The 27,925-nt window shown below is 38.8% G+C and overlaps 1 protein-coding gene and 1 pseudogene across 2 annotated transcripts in view; one reads left to right on the plus strand and one right to left on the minus strand.

Annotated features, from left to right (window-relative positions):
* The window catches only part of TARS3 (threonyl-tRNA synthetase 3), a 72,663-nt gene that overhangs the window by 9,528 nt on the left and 35,210 nt on the right, over positions 1-27,925 (plus strand). Inside the window, exons 5-10 of the mRNA XM_081291144.1 lie at positions 828-949; positions 3,196-3,313; positions 13,033-13,097; positions 21,108-21,186; positions 22,307-22,453; positions 23,303-23,401. Coding sequence (XP_081147270.1) covers positions 828-949; positions 3,196-3,313; positions 13,033-13,097; positions 21,108-21,186; positions 22,307-22,453; positions 23,303-23,401 — 630 coding nt within the window. The remainder of the gene's footprint in view (positions 1-827; positions 950-3,195; positions 3,314-13,032; positions 13,098-21,107; positions 21,187-22,306; positions 22,454-23,302; positions 23,402-27,925) is intronic.
* LOC308647327 (growth arrest-specific protein 7-like) lies at positions 25,541-27,036 on the minus strand (annotated as a pseudogene). The gene has a single exon. The product of its transcript is annotated as a growth arrest-specific protein 7-like (transcript).

Below are 27,925 nucleotides of genomic sequence, written 5' to 3' on the forward strand. Positions count from 1 at the left end.
GTGAGTGCTCTACTGCTGAGCTACATCCCTAGCCGTGGCACCTATATTTATTTGGTGACTTGGTTTTAGTTTACCAGTAAACTATTTATTGATAAACTAATTCTTGATCCATAAACTAAGCTAATTTAGTTAATTTTAGTTAACTCATAAACAAATTCCTTGGGAATTTGAAACTAAATCAACTTGCTGAACTTTTAGGACTGATAACCAACCCCCTTTGGATTATGGTAAATTAACCCACATTTACACTGCTCACAGGTCTCGGGGAATCAGCAGGCATTTCTGGCAAGACCTTTTTCTTCCTGAGCTGTCCTTTAGACTTCCACAGACACAGGCTATTCAGCATGTAAAGATTGCTGTGGAGATACAGAATCTTGTTAACTTTAGTGATGTCCCAAACAGCCACTTGAGTTGTCTGCATCCAGCTCTAGAGAGGCTGCCTTGAAGAAAAAGGAAGGGAACTAGTACCTGGCACTCAACAGCTTTCTTATTCTGGGCCTCTTGAATTTCCATGTGGCCACTGTGCTGGATGATCCTAGTGCAAGGTCTCCTTCCCCACAGTTCTGTGCACAGAAGGAAATGATGTAGTAGTTGCATCGTAGCTGCAGTGCTCAGCAGAGTAGCTTTACACAACACCTGAGCACATGGCTCTTGTGGAATGCCAAGGAGGGTGCAGAAAATAGTCCTTGTAAGTGGACATTGAGGATTCTCTTTTTACATGTCTTGGCATTTATCCCCTTCAAATTTATCCACTTGCTTACTCATGCTGCTCTACCACTTATGTCCCATGATATAATTCAGATAGCTAATAGCTTCTCTGTACACAGGTATACTGGCACTCCAGTGCTCATATTCTTGGGGAGGCCATGGAAATTTACTATGGAGGCCACTTGTGCTACGGCCCACCCATCGAAAATGGATTTTATTATGACATGTTCATTGGAGACAGGTAACACTGCACAATACTCACATGTGTTTATATTTCGTTGTTTTATAATGGTTGCGTATTAGCTTAGTCATATATATTGCACCGTGTGGTGATAAATTGGTTAACCACTTGTGAAAATTATTTTTTAATGAGGTTAGATTCAAGGGTAACTTCTCATGTTTTCTCTCTTTTCCCCAGAACGACATGATAAGGACATCTAATCTGGGGCTTGCTAGAGTATGCTACTAATTAAGACAAAAATCAAATCACAAACTTAATTCCTAGAAAGCAGTTAATCAGTTCTCCATGGTAAGGGTGCTTCAGCCAGTCATCTCTCACATTTGAATGACAGATAGGAATGGCTCACACAGACCTCACATTCCATAGGTCTGTGCTTGAAATCATTAGCAACTGGCCCTGTCCTTGTCCACCTCCTGCTCTGTATTCCTCAGAGTTCTTAAGGGTACCAACAGCTGACAAAACTGAAACCTTGGATCCTTTCAGTTTCCCCCTACTCCTTACCACCACCTTACTATTGAGCGACTCAATCTAGTTGTGCCAGTTTTATCTCCTAAATAGTTTTTCTGTCCTCTCTTCTTGTTTCTTTCTCTACTTTGGGTGAGTACAGTACGTTTCAACTTTGTCTGTCACCCCCACACTGCTTACTGACCTCCGTAACTGAGCACATAGCAATCTGTAGCTTCTGTTTATAAACTTTGTCTTGTCTGAACAATTTTTACTCACAAGTATGAACTGTGTTTATCTACAATACCTCTCATCCCAAATGTGTGGGTTTTCTCCACACCAACAACTGATTTGCCAACTTCAGGACAGCAGCTGAGTGTTCAGCAATTCAGTGGAATCCTGACCCTACCCAGAGTTAGGCAAAACCCCAGGTTAAGGCTCAGTCTCACAAGGCTTCCCCCACTCGAGACACCAATTCCAAGTCCACACTGCCCATAATTTTGACTCACTGGCTATAAATTGAGTTTCCATGTCCCGCTCCTTGGGTTCACCAGTTTGCTAGAATGGCTCACATAACTGAGGATGGTACTTAAGTCTACTGGTTTATTGTAAAGGTTACTATACAGAATGTAGGTGAACAGCCAGTTAAAAGATGCACAGGGACAGTATGTAGCAAGGGGTGCTCTTTCACCTCCTAGCACCTTTTTGTGTTTGTCAGCTGGAAGCTCCTCTCCCCTTCCTGGAGGTTGGGAGTTAGGGCTAAAAGTTCCAACCCTCTATGCCCTGGTCTCCCTGGCATCAGCCCCATCTGAAGCTGCCTGGGGCCCTCAGTCATCTCATTCATACACAGAAGACACTCTTCTCACTCCAGAGATTCTGTTATATCACATCCATTGTCATCTCTTGTCACCAGCACTACAAGCTCATTTGTTCAACACGGTTTTTCTGACTGCCTGCTGTATGCTTGTGCTTGGTGCTGGTGATTCAGAAGTGAACCAGTCTGTCTGTCCTTGTAGAGCTGACAGTCAGGCTGGGAGAATACAGACATACACAGCCATTTACCATCAAGTGGTGATGAATATATGAAGAAAAAACAGGTATAAGGAGATGTGTGCCATGTAGGCAGGAAGTCAGGTCAGGGTAGAGTGTCACTGAAGCAGAGGCCAGAATGGAGAGAGGAAACAAGCCCAAGGAAACTTGGCAGGGCAGGCATTTGTGGACATCTGGGGGAAAACATTCCAGGCCTCTATGGGCATATAATGTGACTTGTTTGAGGAATGGCAAGGACGCTAGTAGGGTAGGAGGGAAGTGAATCCCCACCAGGAGCCAATGGAAGGAGGTCAGTCCTTGCATAGTGATAGTGCTTGGGACTGTACTTCACACACGTCTTCCTCCCAGGTTAGATCCCACTGCCACTGAGGGCAGGAATGTGGTGAGCCCTTAATACAACTCTTTAGAACAAAAATATAAAAGCATGGAGTCTGAGGAAGATGACACAGGAGCAGGACTCAAAGGAGCTCACCATCTGGCTGGGGAGTCTTCTAACAGACTGTTCTCATGTCAGGTCAAAGAAAAGCTGAAGGTAGTAGATTGCAGCATCAATTGATGCCTCAGCTTCCTTCTTAGAAATAAAGGTGTATCTGCTCTGTGGATGAATGTCTGACTCAAGTCCTGGTACAACAGATCACCAACTGAATTCAGAATGTGTATCAAATATTGATAAAAGCTCCAGGGCAGCAGAGAGGGGGAATTACTCGGGGTCTGAAAGATCTGTACTGATTCTTGGGAACTCTCCTTTTTAGAGCAGTGTCCAGCACTGAGTTGTCAGCCTTGGAGGACATATGTAAAACCATCATAAAAGAAAAGCAGCCTTTTGAAAGATTGGAAGTCAGCAAGGAAACGCTTCTGGACATGTTTAAGGTAACTTGGGGAAACTCAGAATAAAAATCTTTTACTAGGAATATTAACAGAAATTAACATAGGCTAGCATTTTCTCTCCCACCCCAAATACCTGGCTGAACTCACCAGATTTTTCCGCAGTCTGGGAACCTGTTATGAGGTTGTTCTGATCATTTGCTCTGCCTCTTTCCTCCTCATCTGTTTCCTAAAAAATTTCAGGCATACATAGGTAGGTAAAGGGCAGGTAAATACTCTTCATATGTGTGTTTGTAAAACTGATTAATTCTGAGTATCATTAATGCCTGATTACTGGGAATACTTATTCTATCTAATGGAATGAAGTGTCATCTGCTTTTAGAATTGAAAATAAATTGTTATCTGCTTCAAAAAAGAATTGACTATAAAGCCAATTAAGGGTATTAAACTAGGGCTGGGGTTCTGGATCAGCGGTAGAGTGCTCGCCTCGAATGTGTGAGACCCTGGATTCGATCCTCAGCACCACATAAAAATAAATAAGGGAAATAAAGGTATTGTGTCCAACTACAACTAAAAAATAAATATTAAAAAAGATTATTAAATTAAAGAAAAATTGACTACCAAATTCAACCGTGTTTGTAATCTCATACAAAATTGTGTTTTTTTCTTTTTGGGGGCAGTTTTTTGTTAACTTTCTTTTTAATCCTAGGTCTGGGGGTGGTACCAAGTTGTTGCCTAGCATAGGCCCTGAGTTCTATTCCTAGCACTACAAAAAGGAAAAAAAAAAAAGGTTGTAGCCTGTGTAAAACTTTTGAATAGTCTTTTTATATTTTTTTGACCAATTTACTTAAATATAATCCTTAATTTTATTTTTAAATCATATATATCAGAGAAAGTATATGTTTTGAAAGTATAGTATTATTATAGGCTTGCATTAGAAATGGATTTGCTTTTTTAAATTTGCATTTAATTTTTTTTGCATGGCAAAATATATAAAATGTAAAATTTACCATTTTAACCATTTTTCAGTATATAGTTCTTCAAGCACATTTACATTGTGTAAACATCACCACCATCCATCCACAGAGCTCTTTTCATTTTCTGAGACTCTCTACCTGTTGAACTCTAACTTTCCTCCCTGGGCCCCTGCAGGCACCATTCTACTTTCTGTCCCTGAGTTTATCTTTCTCTAGGAGCCTCATTTCTGGGGAAGCATGTCTCTGTCCTTTGGTGACTGGCTTGTTTCACTCAACATAACATCCTCAAGGTTGTCTGTGATGTAGCAGATGTCAGAATATTTTTCTTTTTTTGAGGTTGAATAGGTCCTTTTGTATGCGTATAGTAAATTTGTGGATTCTTAGGTTGCTTCTGCTTTTTGACTGTTTTTGTGAATAAAGCTGCTGTGAACATGGGTGTGCAAATTTCAGTGGGAGACACTGATTTCACCACTTTGGGGCATATACCCACAAATGGAATTGCTGGACCATATGGAAGTTCTGTTTTTAAGTATTTTGAGAACCTGTCATACCATTTTCCACAGGAGTACTGAGCCGTTTACAATGTACAGTGTTCCCGTTTTTCCATATTCTTGCCAACAATTGTTATTTTCTGTTGTGTGTGTGTGATATTGTTGTTGTTTATAAGAGCCTGTCTAATGGCTGTGAAGTGGTATTTCTTTGTGATTTTGATTTGCATTTCTCTAATGACAGTAATGTTGAACATCTTTTAATGTGTATCTTCTTTGGAGAACAAGTTCTTTGCCCATTGTTTTTTTTTTTTTTTTTTTTTATTGTCATCAAATTCTTTTTTTTTTTTTTTGAAGTTTCTAAATTTTTTTTTATTGGTTGTTCACAACATTACAAAGCTCTTGACATATCATATTTCATACATTAGATTGAAGTGGGTTATGAACCCCCAATTTTACCCCAAATGCAGATTGCAGAATCACGTCGGTTACACATCCACAATTTTACATAATGCCCTATTAGTAATTGTTGTATTCTGCTACCTTTCCTATCCCCTAGTATCCCCCTTCCCCTCCCCTCCCATCTTTTCTCTCTACCCCATCTACTGTAATTCATTTCTCTCCTTGTTTATTTTCCCATTCCCCTCACAACCTCTTATATGTAATTTTGTATAGCAATGAGGGTCTCCCTTCATTTCCATGCAATTTCCCTTTTCTCTCCCTTTCCCTCCCATCTCATGTCTCTGTTTAATGTTAATCTTTTCTTCCTGCTTTTCCTCCCTGCTCTGTTCATAGTTGCTCTCATTATATCAAAGAAGACATTTGGTATTTGTTTTTTAGGGATTGGCTAGCTTCACTAAGCATAATCTGCTCTAGTGCCATCCATTTCCCTGCAAATTCTATGATTTTGTCATTTTTTATTGCTGCATAGTACTCCATTGTGTATAGATGCCACATTTTTTTATCCATTCATCTATTGAAGGGCATCTGGGTTGGTTCCACAGTCTAGCTATTGTGAATTGTGCTGCTATGAACATCGATGTGGCAGTATCCCTGTAGCATGCTCTTTTAAGGTCTTCAGGGAATAGTCCGAGAAGGGCAATAGCAGGGTCAAATGGTGGTTCCATTCCCATCTTTCCCAGGAATCTCCAAACTGCTTTCCAAATTGGCCGCACCAATTTGCAGTCCCACCAGCAATGTACAAGTGTACCCTTTTCTCCACATCCTCGCCAGCACTTGTTGTTGTTTGACTTCATAGTGGCTGCCAATCTTACTGGAGTGAGATGGTATCTTAGTGTGGTTTTGATTTGCATTTCTCTGACTGCTAGAGATGGTGAGCATTTTTTCATGTACTTGTTGATTGATTGTATATCCTCCTCTGAGAAGTGTCTGTTCAGGTCCTTGGCCCATTTGTTGATTGGGTTATTTGTTATCTTATTGTCAAATTTTTTGAGTTCTTTGTATACTCTGGATATTAGGGCTCTATCTGAAGTGTGAGGAGTAAAGATTTGTTCCCAGGATGTAGGATCCCTATTTACCTCTCTTATTGTTTCTCTTGCTGAGAAAAAACTTTTTAGTTTAAGTCCCATTTGTTGATTCTTGTTATTAACCCTTGTGCTATGGGTGTCCTATTAAGGAATTTGGAGCCCGACCCCACAATATGTAGATCGGAGCCAACTTTTTCTTCTATCAGACGCAGAGTCTCTGATTTGATATCAAGCTCCTTGATCCATTTTGAGTTAACTTTTGTGCATGGCGAGAGAAAGGGATTCAGTTTCATTTTGTTGCATATGGATTTCCAGTTTTCCCAACACCATTTGTTGAAGATGCTATCCTTCCTCCATTGCATGCTTTTAGCCCCTTTATCAAATATAAGATAGTTGTAACTTTGTGGATTAGTCTCTGTGTCCTCTATTCTATACCATTGGTCCACCTGCCTGTTTTGGTACCAGTCCCATGCTGTTTTTGTCACTATTGCTCTGTAATATAGTTTGAAATCTGGTATTGTTATACCGCCTGATTCACACTTCCTGTTTAGAATTGCTTTTGCTATTCTGCGTCTTTTATTTTTCCATATGAATTTCATGATTGCTTTATCTATTTCTACAAGAAATGCCTTTGGGATTTTGATTGGCATTGCATTAAACCTATAGAGAACTTTTGGTAATATCGCCATTTTGATGATGTTAGTTCTGCCTATCCATGAACAGGGTACATTTTTCCATCTTCTAAGATCTTCTTCTACTTCTCTCTTTAGGGTTCTGTAGTTTTCATTGTATAAATCTTTCACCTCTTTTGTTAGGTTGATTCCCAAGTATTTTATTTTTTTTTGAGGATATTGTGAATGGAGTGTTTTTCCTCATTTCTGTTTCAGAAGTTTTGTCGCTGATATACAGAAATGCCTTTGATTTATGCGTGTTGATTTTATATCCTGCCACTTTGCTGAATTCATTTATTAGTTCTAGTAGTTTCTTTGTAGACCCTTTTGGGTCTGCTAGGTATAGAATCATGTCATCTGCAAATAGTGACAATTTAAGTTCTTCTTTTCCTATTTTTATGCCTTTAATTTCTTTCATCTGTCTAATTGCTCTGGCCAGTGTTTCGAGAACTATATTGAATAGAAGTGGTGATAGAGGGCATCCCTGTCTTGTTCCAGATTTTAGAGGGAATGCCTTTAACTTTTGTCCATTCAGAATGATGCTAGCCTGAGGCTTAGCATAGATAGCTTTTACAATGTCAAGGTAAGTTCCTGTTATCCCTAGTTTTTCTAATGTTTTGAACATAAAGGGATGCTGTACTTTGTCGAATGCTTTCTCTGCGTCTATCGAGATGATCATATGGTTCTTATCTTTAGGTCTATTGATGTGGTGAATAACATTTATTGATTTCCGTATATTGAACCATCCTTGCATCCCAGGGATGAATCCTACTTGATCATGGTGCACAATTTTTTTGATGTGTTTTTGTATTCGATTCGCCAAAATTTTATTGAGGATTTTTGCATCTAGGTTCATTAGAGATATTGGTCTGTAGTTTTCTTTCTTTGAAGTGTCTTTGTCTGGTTTCGGAATCAGGGTGATGTTGGCCTCATAGAATGAATTTGGAAGAGCTCCCTCTTTTTCTATTTCCTGAAATAACTTGAAAAGTATTGGTGTTAATTCTTCTTTAAAGGTTTTGTAAAACTCCACTGTATACCCATCCGGTCCTGGGCTTTTCTTGGTTGGTAGTCTTTTGATGGCTTCTTCAATTTCATCCATTGATATTGGTCTGTTCAAATTGTGTGTATCCTCCTGACTCAATCTGGGCAAATCATATGACTTAAGAAATTTATCGATGTCTTCACTATCTTCTATTTTATTGGAATATAGGTTTTCAAAATAATTTCTAATTGTCTTCTATATTTCTGTAGCATCTGTTGTGATATTGCCTTTTTCATCCCGTATGTTAGTAATTTGAGTTCTCTCTCTTCTTCTCTTCATTGGCATGGCTAAAGGTCTGTGGATCTTATTTATTTTTTCGAAGAACCAACTTTTAGTTTTGTTAATTTTTTCAATAGTTTCTTTTGTTTTAATTTCATTGATTTCCGCTCTGATTTTAATTATTTCTTGCCTTCTGCTACATTTGCTGTTGTTTTGCTCTTCCTTTTCTAGGGCTTTGAGATGAAGTGTGAGCTCATTTATTTGTTGGTTTTTTTCTTTTTTTGAGGAATGACCACCAGGCGATGAATTTTCCTCTTAAAACTGCTTTCATTGTGTCCCATAGATTCCGATATGTTGTGTCTGTATTTTCATTTATCTCTAAGAATTTTTTGATTTCCTCCTTTATGTCTTCTGTAACCCATTGATCATTCAGTAGCATATTGTTCATTTTCCATGTGATGTAGGATTTTTCCTTCCTTCTTTTATCATTGATTTCCAGTTTCATTCCATTATGATCAGATAAAATGCAAGGTATTATCTCTACCCCTTTATATTTACTGAGGGTTGCCCTATGGCATAATATATGGTCTATTTTTGAGAAGGATATATGTGCTGCTGAGAAAAAAGTATAGCCATTTGATGATGGTTGATATATACTATATATGTCAGTTAAGTCTAGGTTATTGATTGTGATATTGAGTTATATAGTTTCTTTATTCAACTTTTGTTTGGAGGATCTGTCCAGTGGTGAGAGAGGTGTGTTGAAGTCATCCATAATTATTGTGTTGTGGTCTATTTGATTCTTGAACTTGAGGAGAATTTGTTTTATGAATGTCGCAGCACCATTATTTGGTACATAAATATTGATAATTGTTATGTCTTGTTGGTGAATGGTTCCTTTTACTTCCATCCATGCTTGATTATTTATCCTTTTTTAAAAAAATTTAGTTTGTTTCTCCATGATTATCTTTCCCCTCGCCCTCTGTCTTTACCGAGGCACTTCCTACTGATGGTTTTGGTTATTGTTTTTCATTTCTTTCTCATGTAGTGTTTTGCTCAAAATGCTTTGCAATGCTGGTTTTCTGGCTGCAAATTCTTTTAACTTTTGTTTATCATGAAAGATTTTTATTTTATTGTCATACCTGAAGCTTAATTTTGCTGGATACAGAATTCTTGGTTGGCATCCATTGTCTTTCAGTGTTTGAAATACATTGTTCCATGACCTTCTTGCTTTCAGCGTCTGTTATGAAAAATCCGTTGTTAACCTTATTGGTTTAAGCCCTGAATGTAATCTGTCTCCTTTCTCTTGTAGCTTTTAATATTTTCTCTTTGTTCTGTTTATTGGATATCTTCATAACAATGTGTCTTGGCATTGGTCTACTGTGATTTTGTGTGCTCGGTGTCCTGTATGCATCTTCAATTTGTATATCTGTTTCCTTTTTTATTTCTGGAAAGTTTTCTGTAATTATTTCATTCAGCAGGTTACTCATTCCCTTGGTTTGAATCTCTGTACCTTCTTCTATCCCGATGACTCGTAAGTTTGGTTTTTTTATGTCATCCCATAACTCTTGGATGTTTTTCTCGTGATTTTTTACCAGCCTTTCTGAGTTGGCTAGACTCTTTTCAAGATGATATTTTTGTCTTCATTATCTGACGTTCTGGCTTCTACTTGCTCCACTCTGTTAGTGATACTCTCAATTGAGTTTTTAATTTGGTTTATCGTTTCCTTCATTTCTAGAATTATTGTTTGATTATTTTTTATAATCTCTATCTCCTGATAAAGGTGCTTAACTTCTTCTTTTATCTGTTTATGTAATTCATTCTCAATGTGTTCTTTCGCTGCTTGAATTTGCTGTCTTGTATCCTCTTTAAGGTTCCATTCCATCTGTCTAAGGTGTTCCTTGAGTTCTTTATATGACCATTTTTCTGATGACTCTAGGTCCTCCTGAATATTTAGGCTGTCCTGCATTTTTTGTACTCCTTTTCTTCCTTGCTTTTTGAAGCTGCTCATGTTACTTCTTGTTCTGTTTGACTGCTGAGTTACTGTTTACTACTATAAATTTATTAGATGCTTGGGAGGAAAGGTATTAGAAGGGAAGGGAAGAAGTCACTAAAGAGAATGAGAGTAAGCAGGTAGAATTCAAGGAAGGGGGAATAAGATAATTGAAAAGAAATGAAAAGACAAAAGAAGAAGAAAAAATAGGAAATAAAAAAAGAAAAAAAATTTCAAAAAAAATAAAAAAAATTAAAATTAAAATTAGAAGAAAAAATATTTTAAAAAAATTGTAAAAAAAAAATTTAAAAAAACAACAAGAAAGAAAAATGAAAATGAAAGAAAAACCCAAATAAAAAAAAGAGAAAAGAAAAAAAGAAAAAAAAACTAATAAATGCAGTCTTAGAGTTTGATTAACTTCTCTTCCAGTAGGTGGCGCTGTGCCCACCAGGCCATGTTTCTCCTGTCAATACGCGGGAACCAATCACTGTGCAGCAGCTCCTCCCAGACTGGGCGAGTCTCCAATCCTGAGTGCCTAGGGCCTCCTCTTGTGTCTAGTCACTTCCCACTTTTCCTCTAGCCAGGCCCCTCTCACCACAATACTGGCTACACGCCAGGTCTGCTGCTCCCAGGAGCCCTGTTTTCATTAACGACTGGGCACACTCTTCCAGTTTGCCATTCCCTCAGACCCTAAGTTTGTAGAGCTTGGGGCTGAGAATCCTCAGCGAATTTTACTTGCCCTCCGGTAGCCACTCCCCCGGTAGCTGGTGCAAGAGACCTCAGCTGTCAGCACTGGTGGGAGCGGTAGTTCTGCGCCGCGGGTCCCGCGCCACCTCTGATTCCCTGGGGCTGGCTGTCGTGCTCACGGGAGAGCTGGGAGGGGCCCTTATGGGAGAGCTGGGAGGGACCCTTAAGGTTTCCCCGATGTGTGGAGAGGGAAGGCTAGGGAATTACACACCTGTAGCCGCAGGTTTCAATGAAGTTATCTCCTCCGCCGCCGCAGTCTGATGACGTCAGTTCTCTGCCATGGTGGTGTCTCTTGCAAATGGCGACAGTTCGTTTCCCTTTGCCGGGCGACCAGTGCAACGCGTGGGTCCTTACTGTCTCTCCCAAGCCCTGTTTCAAACCTGTGACCACTACCTATGAAGGCCTATGAAGGCTGGGTAGGCATTTACCTCCATAGGATGAGAAGAGCTGACCAGTTGTTTCAGCCGGATGGATTCGTGCTGAGTCACAACTGTTTGTTTGCGGGAAGCAGGCGAACGGGAGCTTGAATTCAGCCGATCCGGGCTCAGAGTGTGTTCTGAGAGGCCCAGACTATTCTCCCCAGATCCACGTCAGCTCAGCATTGCCTAGTGATCCTGAGCAAACAGATTTAGGTTGTTTACGACTCCCTATGCCTGCACAGCTGAAGAGGTCAGAGACTTGATCTCTCTGCGCCCGCCGCCATGTTGGAATCCCTTCTGCCCATTGTTTTTTTATTTATTTATTTTTTTATAATTGTAGGTGAACAGAATGCCTTTATTTGTTTATTTTTATGTGGTGCTAAGGATCAAACCCAGTGCGTCACACATGCTAGGCAAACACTCTGCCACTGAGCTATAGCCTCAGCCCTCTTTGCCCATTTTTGAATGAGCTTGTTGGTTTGTTGTTGTTGTTGTTGGTTGTGGTGGTGGTTTTAAGACAAATTTGTTATGCTGCCCAGACTGGCCTCGAACTTCTAGGCTCAAGTGATCTTCTTGCCTCAGCCTCCTGAGCAGCTGAGACTATAGCACACCTCAGTCTTGTTTTTAGTTCCTTATGTATTATGAATATCACTCCCTTAACAGATACAGGATGTGCAGATATTTTCTTCTATTCTGTGGGTTGCCTTTTTCTTGGAGCTACTCAGGATCTAAATATATCAATGTTTGTGAAGGAAAATTATTTGGTTTGAACATGCAGGTATTAAACAGTTAAATCTTATAAATCTGGTCAGTTTGTTGTTCTTCTGACAACTCCTGTAAGAAGTTACTTAGTATAAGTACCTGGTGCTGTGATAATGGTGATAAAAGCAGAAAAAAAGGAAGAGGAAAAAATTACATTTTTTTAATGTAATGACATCATTGCTTACCATAAATTTTGTTTTTGTTTTTATACAAGTCATAATATAGCTGCATCCTCAATTTATTTATTCTATGTCGTTAAAACTGGATCTTCAAGAACAGTGTTGGCTAGTAGAAATATAATGGAATCTTCAAATCTGAGCCACATGTGTAAAGTGGAATCTCAGATTTTGTGGCAGCTATATTTTATAACTAAAACAAAGGTGAAATTAACTTCCAATACAATTTTATTTAACAGTATATTAAAAATATTGTTTCAGCTGGGTATGGTGGTACATGCTTGTAATCTCAGCAATTTGGGAGATTAAGGCAGGAAGATCACAAGTTCAGTTCCAACCTTGTCAGTTTAGTGAGAGCCTTTTTCAAAATTTTAAAATTTAAAGAAAAGGGCTGGGGATATAGCTCAGTGGTAGAACACCCTTGAGTTCAATTCCTAATACTATAAGGGAAAAAAAACATTTCAACATATAGTCAATATAAAAAATAATTAATGAACTATTTTACATTCTCCCCACCCCTACTATACCTCTGAGGTCCTGTGTGTTTTTCACTTACAGCACATATCATTTCACACTGGTCATATGTTAAGTGTCCATTAACCATGTGGGCACAGGCTTCCACCCTGGAAGTCTATGTATCTGCCATGATCTCTCTGTGTCCTTAGTGTCTCAGCACCTCAAAAGTAGTAGACGCTTTTTCGGTGTTACTTGAATTGATGCTTTTTTTTTTCTCTCATTTAACATTTTTTATGTAACAACGTGTAAATATGTTTTTCTTTGTAGTACAATAAATTTAAATGCCGAATTCTGAAGGAGAAGGTTGACACTCCAACTACCACAGTTTACAGGTTTGTGTGCATAAATTTCAAACACTGCTCAGTAGTAAACTTGAAGGTGTTAGCAGTAGAAGCAGAGTTTGTTTTCTGGGAAGTGTAAACTTGCACAGCTGATGTACTACTACAGTAAGGAACCCTCAAATTTTATTACCAAGGGTAAATTCTTATTTTATCCTTTGTACTTATCAGGATAGTAACTGAAACCAATTTTCATTTTTTGAATGTCAGCTGTAATAGGACCTTTCTCTTTAAGGGTAGGACTATGTCAGCCTGGTCCCTTACAGTTTTAGGAACTATTGGGAAAAGAGCTGTTTCCTCCTTCTGCATTCTTAGTAACATGGTAATGGGAGCCATCCAGACCATCTTCTCACATTGTGCCCCCTGTTGTCCAGAGTTCAGGTGTATTAGCCTTCCTTTGTGAGCAGGGTATTCACAATGGGACTAAAAGGGAACTTTGGGAAGTGACCAAGTCAGGGCTAAGAACTTAGTGTCAGTCCCAGGATCCCTCAGTTCTCATAGTTTAACAGGAGTCTCTTGAGCCCTTTATAATTTATCTGTCTTTCAAAGCTGCCCCATGGGTAGTTGCTGTTCCCCATTTTTGTGTGTTCCTGCTGTTTTGGTGCTGCTGGGATCATCATGGTCCCATCTTAGAAGACCTAGTACCTAGGTAATTACAATCACAAATCTCCTCCACCAGAGCATTATTTCCACAGTCAAGTACTTATCATTCTCTAAATCAGTTGTAGGATAAAATAAATCATATTCCTTTTGTGCAAAGCCATGCATAGAGCATCTCTTAAATTATAACATGCACTCCTTGCAATTGATGTAGTATGGGATACAATAAAAGCAGTCCTTAGCAGGAAGAGTAAAGCAGGTGGCATCACTATATCAGACCTTAAACTATACTACAGAGCAATAGTAACAAAAACAGCATGGTACTGGCACCAAAACAGACTGGTAGACCAATGGTACAGAATAGAGGACACAGAGACTAACCTAACCTACAAAATTACAATTATCTTATATTAGACAAAGGTGCCAAAAACATGCATTGGAGAAAAGATAACCTCTTCAACAAATGGTGCTGGGAAAACTGGAAATCCATATGCAACAAAATGAAATTAAACCCCTATCTCTCACCCTGCACAAAACTCAACTCAAAGTGGATCAAGGACCTAGAAATTAAACCAGAGACTATGCGTCTAATAGAAGAAAAAGTAGGCCCTAATCTCTATCATGTGGGATTAGGCCCCATATTCCTTAATAAGACTCCTATAGCACAAGAATTAAAACCAAGAATCAATAAATGGGATGGAATCAAACTAAAAAGTTTCTTCTCAGCAAAAGAAATAATCTGTGAGGTGAACAGAAAGCCTACATCCTGGGAGCAAATTTTACCCCTCACAATCAGATAGAGCACTAATCTGTAGGGTATATAAAGAACTCAAAAAGCTAAGCACCAAAAAAAACCAAATAACCCAATCAATAAACGTGTTTACCTTATTTTTGCCACTCTTCAATTACCTATAAGATTTTATTATTTATTATCTATCATTCAAATAAATATTAACACTAATATTTATTAGTGTTATTATTATTAATCATTCTTAACTTTAAGAATAAATGAAGATACAGAAAAGACAGGCTAAATTTTTAAATTCTGGCTTCTAATAATTGACAAGTTGCATTTTTTAGAACCTATTTAGATTTACATGGACACTTCTTGTGATTATTTAAAGATCAGGGTATCAAAAACTTTTGTGCTAATTTGGTATTCCTTCCTTTCCTCTGAACATGATTTTTTACAACTTCCACTTTAGAGGACAGTACTCAAAGTCTTGTTTTTAAAAAAATATATATTTTCATTTTTACAGCTTCATTCTATTTGTAAGACTATAAGTCACTTTTTGTCATTGTGATTTTTAATCTTTTAACCACTGGACTTTAAAATTGATTGGGATAGTTAAGACATTACTTTCTTTACTAAATTTTCTTCAGACTGGTTGATGTTAAGTGATTTTCCCTCTGACCTGTGACATTTATATTTTAATTCTGTTAATATTGCTGTACTTGAACAAAAGTGTTTACTTAAGATTTGTGAATCCTTGTTCATTATATGTTCAAGGGAATTCCTAGCTACAGCCCCTAGTGTCTGAATAATGATGTCATCTCTGACCCTAACTTTTGCCTGAAGTCTGCACTGTAAATCAGTGTTGTCATTTAATAAACCCAGAAATAATTAGGCATTTCATCATAAAACCAGAGAGCCTAAAAGAAATAAAGATCTTGACGTTTATTTTTTCTTTTGTTTGTTCTTTGTTTTTTGTTTTCTTTACTTTTATTTTCTTATCACATTTATGTTTTCATTTTTTGAGAAAAAGGAAAAAGAAGTTTTATTGCTTTGTTAGCAAAGGAGAAACACAGGGGACTTCTGTCCCAGAGGCTGTGATTCTGCCCATCAGCAGGAACAAGGAGGCTTTTCAAGAGGTGATTCAAAGGCTACATTCCATGTTGGTGTTATAATTCACTTGTTAATTTGGGAGATGGTCATTTGTGAGATCTTCTGGTGCCATTCCCAAAGCCTGGATTACTTCTTTCCTATGGTGGATGTGTTTTCAAGAACGGGTAAATCTGCCTAAAATAGGGAAGAAAGGTAATCCTGTTTCCCCTGAGATTAGGGAAGAGGAAAGATTAGAGAGGTGCAGGGAGAGAGGAAAAGAAAGAAACATGTGCATTTAAAAAATAATTTATAGTAGCAGAGCAGCATGGGCTAATTCAAAGCATAAAGTGGAACCATTGTTACACTTCCCCACTATCAATTTCTATATTCCATTTCTATGGAAAAATGGGCGATGACATGTCCCAAGGTGCTTCCTGCTGAGAGAGGATGAAGTTGGGGAAAGTAACCCAAAGTCCTTGTTCTCTATCAATTGGGACATAGACTGTTAAGGGTATTCAGTATCACACTAGTCCAGAGGTCCACAGTGGCAGATGGCAGGTGACTGGACAAGGCATACATAGGGCAGGAATTATGCTAAGACAATAATAAACTAGACAACAAAGCATTACTTTTTTGTACACAATTAGCATGAAAGCAATCAGTATTTCAGCTAGTCTCTGAAAACCAGGAAGACAGTAATTCATAATCATATAAGTGAAAAACAGATCGAGTTTATCCATGTAGAAACAGTTAGGAAACTTTGTAAGTCAATGAGATCAGGCTCAAATTAAGTCAGGGCAAACTTGCGACTCTAGTCCTTTGTGGTCATTTTTATTAGGCACTCCCTACAAGAACCCTTCCTTTATACCATCCAGCCTTACTTACTTTTGGTAGGGCTGACACAGGATACATCTTAAGTTACATTAAAAAAATATTGTTTTTCTTTTTAAATGTTCATGTAGGAATGTGCTTTGGCTATATTGTCCTGCCAGGTATTTAAGATCTAGTTGGTCAAAACCGACCTTGTTCCTATCTACTTCTAAGAGTCAGCTGAAATTCTTCAGAGTCACTCTTGGGCACGTGTGCAAAGCATCTTGGCTCTTTTAACTTTCCTCTACCACTGGTGCCATTGGCCAGGATGGGTCAGAGTCTTGCTTACCATATGTGGCTTCTTCTTTTTATAAAAAATTTTTATTTGTTTTAATTAGTTACACATGACAGTACAGTGACCATCAGGGATGTTTCCATCTCTAATAACCCTCCTCTTTTCAGAATGTATACTGGTTGGCTTCCTATTCTCTAAGGTCCTCTCAATCTCCCTGATTGGCAGATTGGGTGACTCAACAGAGTTTCAGGGCCCAGAGAGGGGTCCCATCATTCTTTGGGTCCTGGCTGACCTTAGAGGACAAGGACTAAAATATTGGCTACTATTTCCTTGGTCCTTTTACTTCCTTGACTTTGGTCTCCAAGTTTTCGATTTTAAACATCCAGCAGGCCAGTTTCACCAGTCTTAAAGTGGGAATAAATGTTATAACTTAAACATCTATAATTTTACAGTTACTCTTTTCATTTAATTGGGGTCAGTATTAGTTCTGTGAGTCACCATTGCATTCTATCGATCCTATAGGTAATGGCTTATTATGTCAGTTTAACTCAGGTTGTTTTATTGGAAGAATTACCTCTGCAAAACACTAACACAATAGTTCTATAGTTTACAAGGAAAACAACATGAAATTAGCAGAGAAAAAACATATTCCTTTTGTGTAATAGCTATGAACCAAGTAAAATGATTTTTAATCTTAAACTCTTACTTAGTTATATATTATATCCCCTGTTTATTTTGAGATCACAGTAATCTTTACAACAAAATTTTATCTTTTGAACATAACTCTAAATGAGCTCAAGTCTAGCCTATTTTGGAGCCATTCTAACATGGAGTTGGGTGGGAAGCAGAGCCTTATCTCAGGTAAGGGGTGGGGAGGTTTCTTGACAAATAACATGATACAATAATACATCTAAAACATGAATCAAAAAAGGCTAAGGGAGCTTTTAAATTTTTATGGGAAAAGTGGCAAAATGCTTTCATGTTTTACAACATTACTTTTAAATAGATTAGGCTTTCCTTATTACCTTCCAAAAATACATTTAAATTTCTATTCCAGAGTGAAAGTCACTCAAAATTGTATATATAACTTATTGACAACAGGTTACTTTATCCAGCTATAAAACATCAAATGACATGAATAAATACTAATCAAATTTGTTATTTCTATACAAACCCAAGACCATTGCTACAGATAATTTTACTTTGGAGAAGACCAACTTGGTAAAGTGTTCTCCCCTAAGATTTACATTTAACCAAGTTTAACTTTTAAAGTACAATTTAGAATAGAATCCAGAGTATATGGTAACAATGGTCCCAGGTCTTCCTGGATTAGCAGGACTAGCAACAATCAAAGGAAAGCCTTAAATCTCTTGTACATTTAGGAAACAGTGTTAATGATCAGAAAGGACTTAGTCAAAGCAAACAGATATAAGACAGGTCTTCAAATGACAGTGTGGCCCTTCTATATCAGATACCATGTATAAAAGAGAGGACTTACTGGTTATCTTGCTGATAAACTTACATAAACTTTCATTTTAAAAACTTTTATATAACACTTACACAAGTCTTAAACAGATATAGTTCTCAGATGCATATATATATATATATATATATATATATATATATATATATATACCAAGTCACATGTATTTAGGGTTTAACATTTATTTTTAAAGTAAAATATTAAGTTAATGTGTAAATAAATTTCAGATCATTTCAGTCCTGAAGATTAGTGTAGAGTAGGAAAATGTCTGATTTTATGTTAAAGGGAGATATTTGAGAGCTTTGGGTTGTGACAGTTGACAGTGGCATCTTTGGCTGGGTGAGCTGGTACACACTTATAATACCAGTAATTTTCAATGCAGAGGCAGAGAACTGGAAATTCAAAGTCAGCTTTAGCAATTGAGTAGACTCTCTCTCAGAATAGAATAGAATAGGCTAGGGATGTAGCTCAGTGGTAAAGTGCCCCTGGGTTTTCTCCCTAGGATGGGAATTGGAAGGAAGGAAGGAAGGAAGGAAGGGAGGGAAGAAGGAAGGAAGGAAGGAAGGAACGAACGAACATCTCTTGCACTTTCTTTCAGAAGTATTCTGTGGCTTTTATATTTGAGCAAAGTGTAGAGGTATGTCTCAGTGGTCTAACACTTGCCTTTCATTTACAAGGCCCTAGATTCTGTCCTTGGTATCACAGAAAAAAATAGATAAGAAAGAAGAAGGGAAGAAAACCACTGAATTTGAGCAAAAGAGGGCATACTGGGATCTGAGACTGGATGAGTTAGCTCTTTCCCTAAACCTAAATCAAAAATTGCTCTGAAACTTATAAGTAAGTAAAATCTTTCACTCAAGAAGATATAACTGGGGCTGGGGTTATAGCTTGCCTCACAAATGTGAGGCACTGGGTTCGATCTTTAGCACCACATAAAAATAAATAAGTTAAATAAAGATACTTTGTCCATCTACAACTAAAAATATTTTTTTAAAAGAAAAGCTAGAACTGTCTGGGTGCAGTGGTGTGCACCTGTAATCCCAGTGGCTTGGGAGGCTGAGTCAGGAGGATTGCAAGTTCAAAGCGAGTTAAAAGCCATCCTCAGCAAAAGTGAGGTACTAAGCAACCCTGAGACCCTGTCTCTAAATAAATAAAATACAAAATAGGGAAAATCCCATCATCATTCCTTATAAAAATAGAAAAAGCAATAATGAAATTCATTTGGAAAAATAAGAGATCCAGAATAGCCAAAGAATCCTTAGCAAGAAGAGTGAAGCAGGAGGCATCATAATACCAGACTTTAAACTATATTACAAAGCTATAGTAACAAAAACAGCATGATAATGGCACCAAAATAGACATGTAGACCAATGGTACAGGATAGATAGAAGAAACAGAGAAAAACCTATATAAATACAGTTATCTCATACTAGACAAAGGCACCAAAAACACATATTGGAGAAAAGAAGCCTCTTAAACAAATGGTGCTGGGAGAACTAGAATTCTATATGCAGCAAATGAAAATAAACCCCTATCTTTCACCATGCACAGACTCAACTCAAAGTGGATCAAGGACCTAGGAATTATTCCAGAGACCCTATGCCTAATAGAGGAAAAAGTAGACCCAAATCTTCATCATGTCTGATTAGGCCCCGACTTCCTTAGCAAGACTTCTGAAGTGCAAGAAATAAAATCAAAGAATTAATAAATGTGGTGGACTCGAACTAAAAGCTTCTTCTCAGCAAAAGAAACAAACAATGAGGTGAAAATAGAGCCTACGTTTGGGAACAAATTTTTGCCACATGCATGTCAGATAGAGCACTAATCTCTAGGATATATAAAGAACTCGAAAAACTTAACACCCCCCCCCCCCAAAAAAAAACAACCCAATCAGTAAATGGGCTAAGGAGCTGAACAGACACTTCTCAGAAGAAGATATACATTCAATCAACAAATATATGAAAAAAATGTTCAACATCTCTAGTAATAAAAGAAATGCAATCACAGCTACTCTAAGATTTCATCTCAAGCCAGTCAGAATGGAAGTTATTAAGAATACAGACAATAATAAATGTTGGTGAGGATGTGGGGAAAATGGCACACTCATACATTGTTGGTGGGACTGCAAATTGGTACAACCAATCTGGAAAGCTGTATGGAGATTCCTTAGAAAACTTGGAATGGAACCACCATTTGACCCAGCTTTCCTACTCTCGGGTCTACACCCAAAGGACTTAAAATCAGCATATTACAGTGACACAGCCACATCAATGTTTATAGCTCAATTCACAATAGCTAAACTGTGGAAGCAACCTAGATGCCCTTCAATAGATGAATGGATAAAGAAACTGTAGTATAAATACACAATGGAATATTACTCAGCATTAAAAGAGAATAAAATTATGGCATTTGCAGGTAAATGGATGGAGTTGGAGAATATCACGCTAAGTAAAGTAAGCCAATCCCCCAAAATCAAAGGCTGAATGTTCTCTCTGATAAGTGGATGCTGATCCATAATGGTGGGGAAGGCATGGGAAAAATGAAATAAGTGTGATTGGGCAAAGGGGAGAGGGGAGAAGAGAGGGGATGGGGGCAGGAAAGATGGTGGAATAAAATGGACATTATTACCCTAGGTACATGTATGACTGCACGTATGGTGCAACGCTACATCATGTACAACCAGAGAAATGAAAAGCTGTGCTGAAATTGTGTACAATGACTCAAACTGCATTCTGCTGTCATGTATACCTAATTAAAATTAATTAATTAATTAACAAAAAATAAAATAAATAAATACAAAATAGAGCTGGGGATACGGCTCAGTGGTTGAGTGCCCCTGAGTTCAATCCCTGGTACCAAAAAGAAAAAAAAAACAAAAGAGACAGAGAGAAAGAAAGAAAGAAGGAAGGAAGGAAGGAAGGGAGGAAGGAAGGAAGGAAGGAAAAGAAAAAGCTATAACTGTCTGAGCATGTCCTAAATGTTTCATTATAGGTGTGGTCCACTAATTGATCTTTGTAAAGGCCCCCATGTAAGACACACTGGAAAAATTAAAACCATAAAAATTTTCAAGGTAAGGATTGATTATTTTAATTTATAAACACAGCAAACTTAAGTTGAACTAGATAATAGATTTCACTCATATCTTTTCTAGCCTGAACATCACAATATTTTAAATATTTCATTCTTATTTGCCTAATATATTTTAGAATTTTGATAATTAGACCACTACATATAGCTTATTTATAATTTAACTTTATGTAAAGTATTCTAATGCATTTTTTAATATTATATTTTAAAATACTGTTAGAGTTGCAACACTAACTCCACAAGTTTCACAGTTGTGGATTTAATCAACTGCAGAATGAAAATATTTGGGAAAAAAATTGCTTCTATACTGAGCATGTACAGATTTTTTTTGTCATTATTTCCTAAATAATACAATCTAACAACAATTTGCATAGAATTTGCTTTGCTTCAAAGTATGCAGGAAGATGATTTAAAGTATACACATAGCTTTTATGCCAATTGTAAGCCAATTTTATTAGGGACTTGAGCATCCTTGGATTTCAGTATCCATGGGAGGTCCTGGAACCCCCTGCAGATACTGAGGGACAAACTGCACTGTGGTTTTCTTGAATCACCCAAAGTGAATAAGAATATTTGTCTGCATGTGAGAATAACATGCTGTAGGAAAAAGGAGAACCAGGGAATGTGATGGTGTGATATGGAATCAGAGGTGTGGGACTGACTCTGCAGTCCCAACCTTTCTGGGTCTTGTTTTCCTCACAGGTGAAATACAGGACTGCATGATAGCATTACCTTTTAAAGCTCTTAATCCCTGCGCTACATCAGTGAGGCCAAGATGCCCTTCCCTGGACCTCCTGTCTCTTCTGCTCCCCTCTTGGTGATTGCAGTTGCTGTTCAACTTTCCCACCATCCAGCTTCCTGTCACTTTGATTCCTAGAATCCAGAGCAGACTCTTTATGTCATTTACTGATTAGTGCTATCATTTGGGCTGGGATAGTTTAATTAGAATCAATTTCAGATTCTTCCCAATATTACAAAAAAAAATCTATAAGCATTGTGGATGTTATGGTGGAAAATTATGTACTATGTTAGAGTGATTTTATTTGTAACCAAATGTTTGATGTGTTTACCAAAATCTTATTTGGTGTTTATTTGGTGTTTAGAATTCCTCAACATACTGGGAGGGAAATCCTGAAATGGAAACGTTGCAGAGGATCTATGGGATATCCTTTCCTGATAACAAAATGATGAAAACCTGGGAAAAGTTCCAAGAGGAAGCCAAGAATCGTGATCATAGGAAAATTGGGAAGGTATGCCCCCCATCCTCATCAGTACTAAGACACAAATATTCCTTTGTTGCCTTGAGTTTACATCTCATAAAACTAAATTTAAAAAATTATATTTCGCTGTCCTATTTTCTGCCTTCTGTTTTGCTGGCATTCATTGCCTGCTGTTGAGTTTTTTCATATTAATACCCCAAATACCTTCTAACCTCTTTCCTCCCTGTATCTTTTATTAGATTTTAAAAATTATACTGTTCTCTTATTTTTATCATGAAATTATTTTTTAAAATTGTGTACACTCCATAGACTGCATTGTATTTAGGAGTCAAGGGCGGGTGTAGAAAGAAGGATGAGATTTGAAAGCAGGTAGACCTGGATTGTTAATCTCAGTCCTGCTACTTATTAGCTTTGTTGTGATGGGCAAGGTATTCACTTATGAAGGTCCCTGCCTGTCCTTGTCTGGGGTAACCTTGCAGGTTGATGTGAGGACAGATGCAGGGGTAGCTGAAAGCCATGAGAAAGAATGACCATCATCACTTGAAGCATACCACCTCTGGTGGAATGTTCTGGTCTTTTTTAAAGCCATGTTTTTCCATGTAAGATACGTGTTTAAGTGTAACCAAGTAAAAAATTATCATTAAGTGAGAAAGATGACAGAAAAGCCAAATTAAAGACTAAGTAATCATAAGAACGAATTGTCATTTTACATGTGGTATTATGGATGGTTAGGGATAAGTACTGAGAGTCTTTGGAATGCCTATTATTAGAATATGGGAAGATAACTGAGTATGATTTATTGTTAGCATATCATGTGTGTGTGATGAATATTATTTGACAAAAGATGAAATTTGAAATGCAATTATTATTTTAATCTAGGAACAGGAACTTTTCTTTTTTCACGATCTGAGTCCTGGAAGCTGTTTTTTCCTTCCCCGAGGAGCCTTCATTTATAATACACTTATGGATTTCATACGAGTAAGTTTAAATTTTTAAAATGTTTTATTCTTGTTCAACTACATTTTACATTGTACTATTTTCTCTCTTATTTAATTTACATTTTACTATTTTCTCTTATATTTAAATTATTTCCATTAATTTTATTTCAGTAATATTTATAAAATTTTTTTAACTTAAAAGAGGAATAATAGATTGTGTCTTCTAATAAAAATATGTAGCTGATTTTTGTTTTCTCTAAATGCTGTTTGATTTCATGGAATGTTGATCATATAAATCTGTAGAACTTTAAGATAAAGATTAGACCAGGTATGGATTTCCCTGTGAAAGAAGGAAGGGGAAAGTATTCCTCTCTGGCACAAAATGCTAAAGTGGAAAGCATTGCTTCTCAAAAGGTGGCCTCTGTTGGCCACTGGTGGTTTGACAGCCTTAGAGGAAAGGGTAAAAAAAAAAAATCTGTAAAATACCTACCTTATAATAACACAAGTTCATAGATTGGAAAGTCGTTAGTATTTGCATAATTAGGACTGTAGTGATTTTGTTCAGAGGTGATTCATGTGGTCTACTAGGATTATCCTTTCATTTTCACATGACTTATTTATCTTATGATGATACACTGCATAACAATGTTTGGATCAGTGACAGACTATGTGATGATGATTGTGTAAGATTATATTGCCCATAATATAATGGACAGTTATGGTGCAATAAGATTGTATTGTAGCTATCTTAGTTTGTTTCAGTGTCCTCTGTGATTTCCTTACAAAGAAATAGCATTTCTCAGACTGTAACCCTGTCATTAAATAACACAATTGTACCTAAAATTTTTAATTAATTCATTTCTTTTTTTATCTGGTTTGCTTTAGTATATTGAACATCTTTCTAAAATAAACTATGAGAAAGCCATTCTAATTCAATGGAAGAGATGCTGAAAGATTCAAGATTAACATCCATTATTAGCAATGTAAAATGAGGGGAAAGATCCGTGAATTGGGCTCGTAGAATTCTGCCTCCATGGGAGATGGAAGGGTCAAGCTGAAAGCCATCAATGGGAAAGATGAAGAAAGATGGGCTCTCAGGGCAGGGGTTTCTGGCTAGAAGCTGTTCCTTGCTCACTGGGTCAATTTTTTCTCCCAGCCCCCTCAGGCTGATTTCTAGGCTAAGATGGTGGAGATGGTGTTTGCTGTAGTCGAGAAAGAAAGTGGCGGGCTGAACCCAGGGGTAGTGCTGAAAAGCTTCCTGAGTCACGCTTGGCTCAGGCTTCTCCAGGGAAGTTGGACAGAGGGAAAGGAGGTGCTGGCACCAAGCGAGGGCTTGGTGCAGGGCTCTGGAAAGTTCGGAGGAACTGGAGGTCCAGGTGGCAGGACACACCTGGATAGCAATGAGAGAGAGTCTGCAATGCTCATATAGCAGTCCAAACCCTATCTTGCAAAAGCAGATGGAGTCCGACAAAGACTTGCCCTAACCTGTCTCCCATGTGGGACTGACCTAGCCCTATTAAGCCCTTGGTGGGCAGCGTGGGAGAGTGGGGATCAGGGTAGCCCCGTGTTGGACAGGACACTATGGGAGACAGACCCCATGTGGTTTCTGGCTCATCTCCATCCCTCAAAGCTTTTGGACATGCACACAGCTGGAGGAGATGTCACTGGCGGAGAACTATGGAAAGCTCCCTCTAGTGAGACTGGGCAGGGGTGGCAGGGTGGGGGTGGGGACTTAAGAAAGCAGCTGAGGAATGGAGGGATCGGGATTTCCAGAGACTTCAGAGATGATGCCTGGTCTGATAGGAACCGTGATTCAGTGCTCCGACTTGGGGCTAATTTGCCGAATGAGGTAGTTCCATCCTGACCTCTCTGGACAGGGTTGGTCAGGGAAGACAGAAAACAGGCCTTCCCAAGACCCACGGGGATGAAAAGTGGCCAAGAAAAGCCAGATTTGGGCTCCCAGAATGCAATGAGAAAAATAGAGAGAGGGCCGTAAAGGATTCTAGGTGCAGGCTGAGCTGACGGCGCCTTCTATCCATGATTCTGATCCTGACATTGGCTTGGAGGCAGAGACAGCCCTTCCCTGATCTTCCAAAGCCCCAGAGATAAAGGGACCAGCTGGAGGATGGGCTTTGGGGCATCCAAGGGCACAAGTATGTGACGGCCACCCCTATGGAACTCAGCAGGAACCACAAAGTTCCAGCCTCAGTTTGTTCTCAGAGCAACAAGCACGGCACAGGGTTTGGGGGGGCTTCAGTCTTGGAGACAAGGGTGGGGTTGCAGGTCTGTCTTCTTGGCCTGGGAATATTTGGGATTCCCCAGCTGAGCCATCCAGATCACCCTTCTGGAATTGCCAGCTCTCTCCTCTCTCCTCAGTGGACAGGAGAGTGGGTGGGAGGGCAGCTTCAACGAGCGGGAGCCACCACCCCCTCTCCACGGGACCCCCAGCCCCTCTCCTGGGCAGGACCCTTGGGGCTGCACAGGCGTGTCTAGATCTCATGTCCACGGGGCGAATGTTGCCCGTTTTGTGCTCTCTGACCCACAGCTCTCTGTCTTTGGCCGGGTCCACTTTTCGAAGCAGTTGGTCCACAGGCTCGACTGTGCTTTGGTTGAACATATCTGTCTCATGTGGCAGCTGTGTGTACTGACACAGATGTTGCCGGATCATCTCCACCCTCTCCACCTCCAGCCGCTCCAGCTCCAAAGTGGTGGTCACCATCTCTTCAAACCACTTGGACTGCGCCTGGTTGTAGAGGTCCACACAACGCATGAGGTCATCACCAGCCTGTGTGGACTTTCTCCGTGCCTTCTTGATGTCCTCCTCTGTCTTGTTGCTCAGCTTGATCTCCAGCTGCTGGGTCTTCATCTCCGGGTCTCTCTGCCGCTCTATGAGGGCTTTCTGGGCTTCTCCACCGATGCTTAGCGGCTGGCGAGCTGCTTGCGGAGGTCAGCGATATGGTGGTCACACTTTTTCATGTCTTTCTTGAAGTTCTCACGAAAGTTCATTAGGGGCTTCTCTACCTCGCTGTGAAGCTTGGCGGAGAACTTGAGATGAACCTCTGCTTCATCTGCCAGACTCTTCTTCACCTGGGCCCAGGCTTCTCCCAAGGAACCTTTCTCCTGTGCAGCCAAGGAGTTCTGAGAGAGCTTAGCCAGGTTCTTTGCATATTCTTCTTCAATCTTTATCCTCTCTCGGACGAATTCAGACATTTCTTTCTGCATTTGTTTGCCCTTCAGTTGCTTTTAGATCAGCAGTTCGAACCCAGCCACCATGCCATTGTCTTAGGGATCCTTCTTATCAGCCCAGAAGTAGTCACAGTAGCTCCACTCGGTTGGCTTTAACAGTTGCTGTTCAGGCACGGTGTCTGGGTGAGGGAATGTCACGCAATTTATCATCTTCTCTGTGGGGTCAACTTTATTTTCAAGATTAAATATTTTGTCTTCATTGCCTGAGGTTCTATCTTCCAAATGGTCTTGTCTGTGGGTGATACTTTCCATTGAACTTTTAAGTTGGTTTAGTGCTTCCTTCACTTCAATGATTTCTTTTTTATTTCTTTTCAGGTCCTCTAATATATCTTTATAGAAGTGATCTTTCATCTCCTGAAGCAATTCTGTTATTTTACTGCAAAACTCCTGTGCCTTCTCTCTTATATAATTCTTTAAGTCATAGAACATTTTTACTAAATACATCCTGAACTCCTTCTCTGACATTTTTTTGATGGATTCTCTTATGGGAGCAGCTTGGTTTGTTTGGAGCACTTTATTCCCTTGTTTTTTCATTTTGTTTGTGTGTCTTCCCATCTAGCCGTGTGGTTCTGAGGCAGGATAGTTTCTACTCTGTGGATTTGAAGTGTCCCTGAAGATTTCCAGAAACTCGCAGATCCAGGCTCTGGTTTCTGCACTTCCCACTGGATTGCTAGGCTCAGGCCGATGCAGACCTAGCTGCAAACTCACAGATCCAGGCTGTGGTTTCTGCAGGCTCTGCCACACTGTAGGACCCAGAAGACTCACCGACCGAGGGCGATGGATGAACTCTGGGAGAGAGAGGAAATTAATTCATTTCTATGTGCCTATCACTAATTTACCCCAAGACAGTCTCTTAAAAATGACAAAACCTCTTGCAGCATATTCTGTATGCCTCAGGTAGTTGCTCAGGAGTGTATGTTTGTTTTTCTGCAGATTTGGGCCTCTCCAGAATTAACTTGATGCTAAGATTCTTTTTGTTTTTAAACTTTCTAAACAGATTTTTTAATTTGTTTTAATTAGTTACACATGACAGCACAATGATCTTGACATATCAAACATTTGAATCAGATGGGATGTAATTTCTCATTTTTCTGAGTGTACAGGTTGCAGAATCACATTGGTCATGCAGTCACATATGTACCCACAGCAATAATAATGTCTGTTTTATTCTGATGTCCTTCCATTCCCCACTTCCCCTCCCCTCCCCTCCCATCACTTCTCTCTACCCAATCTAATGTGACCCACTTCTTCTTTTGTTTTTTCCCTCACATCATCATACCTGTATTCTGTATAACGAAGGGGGTCTCCTTCCCTCTTC

The sequence above is a fragment of the Spermophilus citellus genome (assembly GCF_964194105.1).
Source record: "Spermophilus citellus genome assembly, chromosome: 4".
Classification (NCBI taxonomy): Eukaryota; Metazoa; Chordata; class Mammalia; order Rodentia; family Sciuridae; genus Spermophilus; species Spermophilus citellus.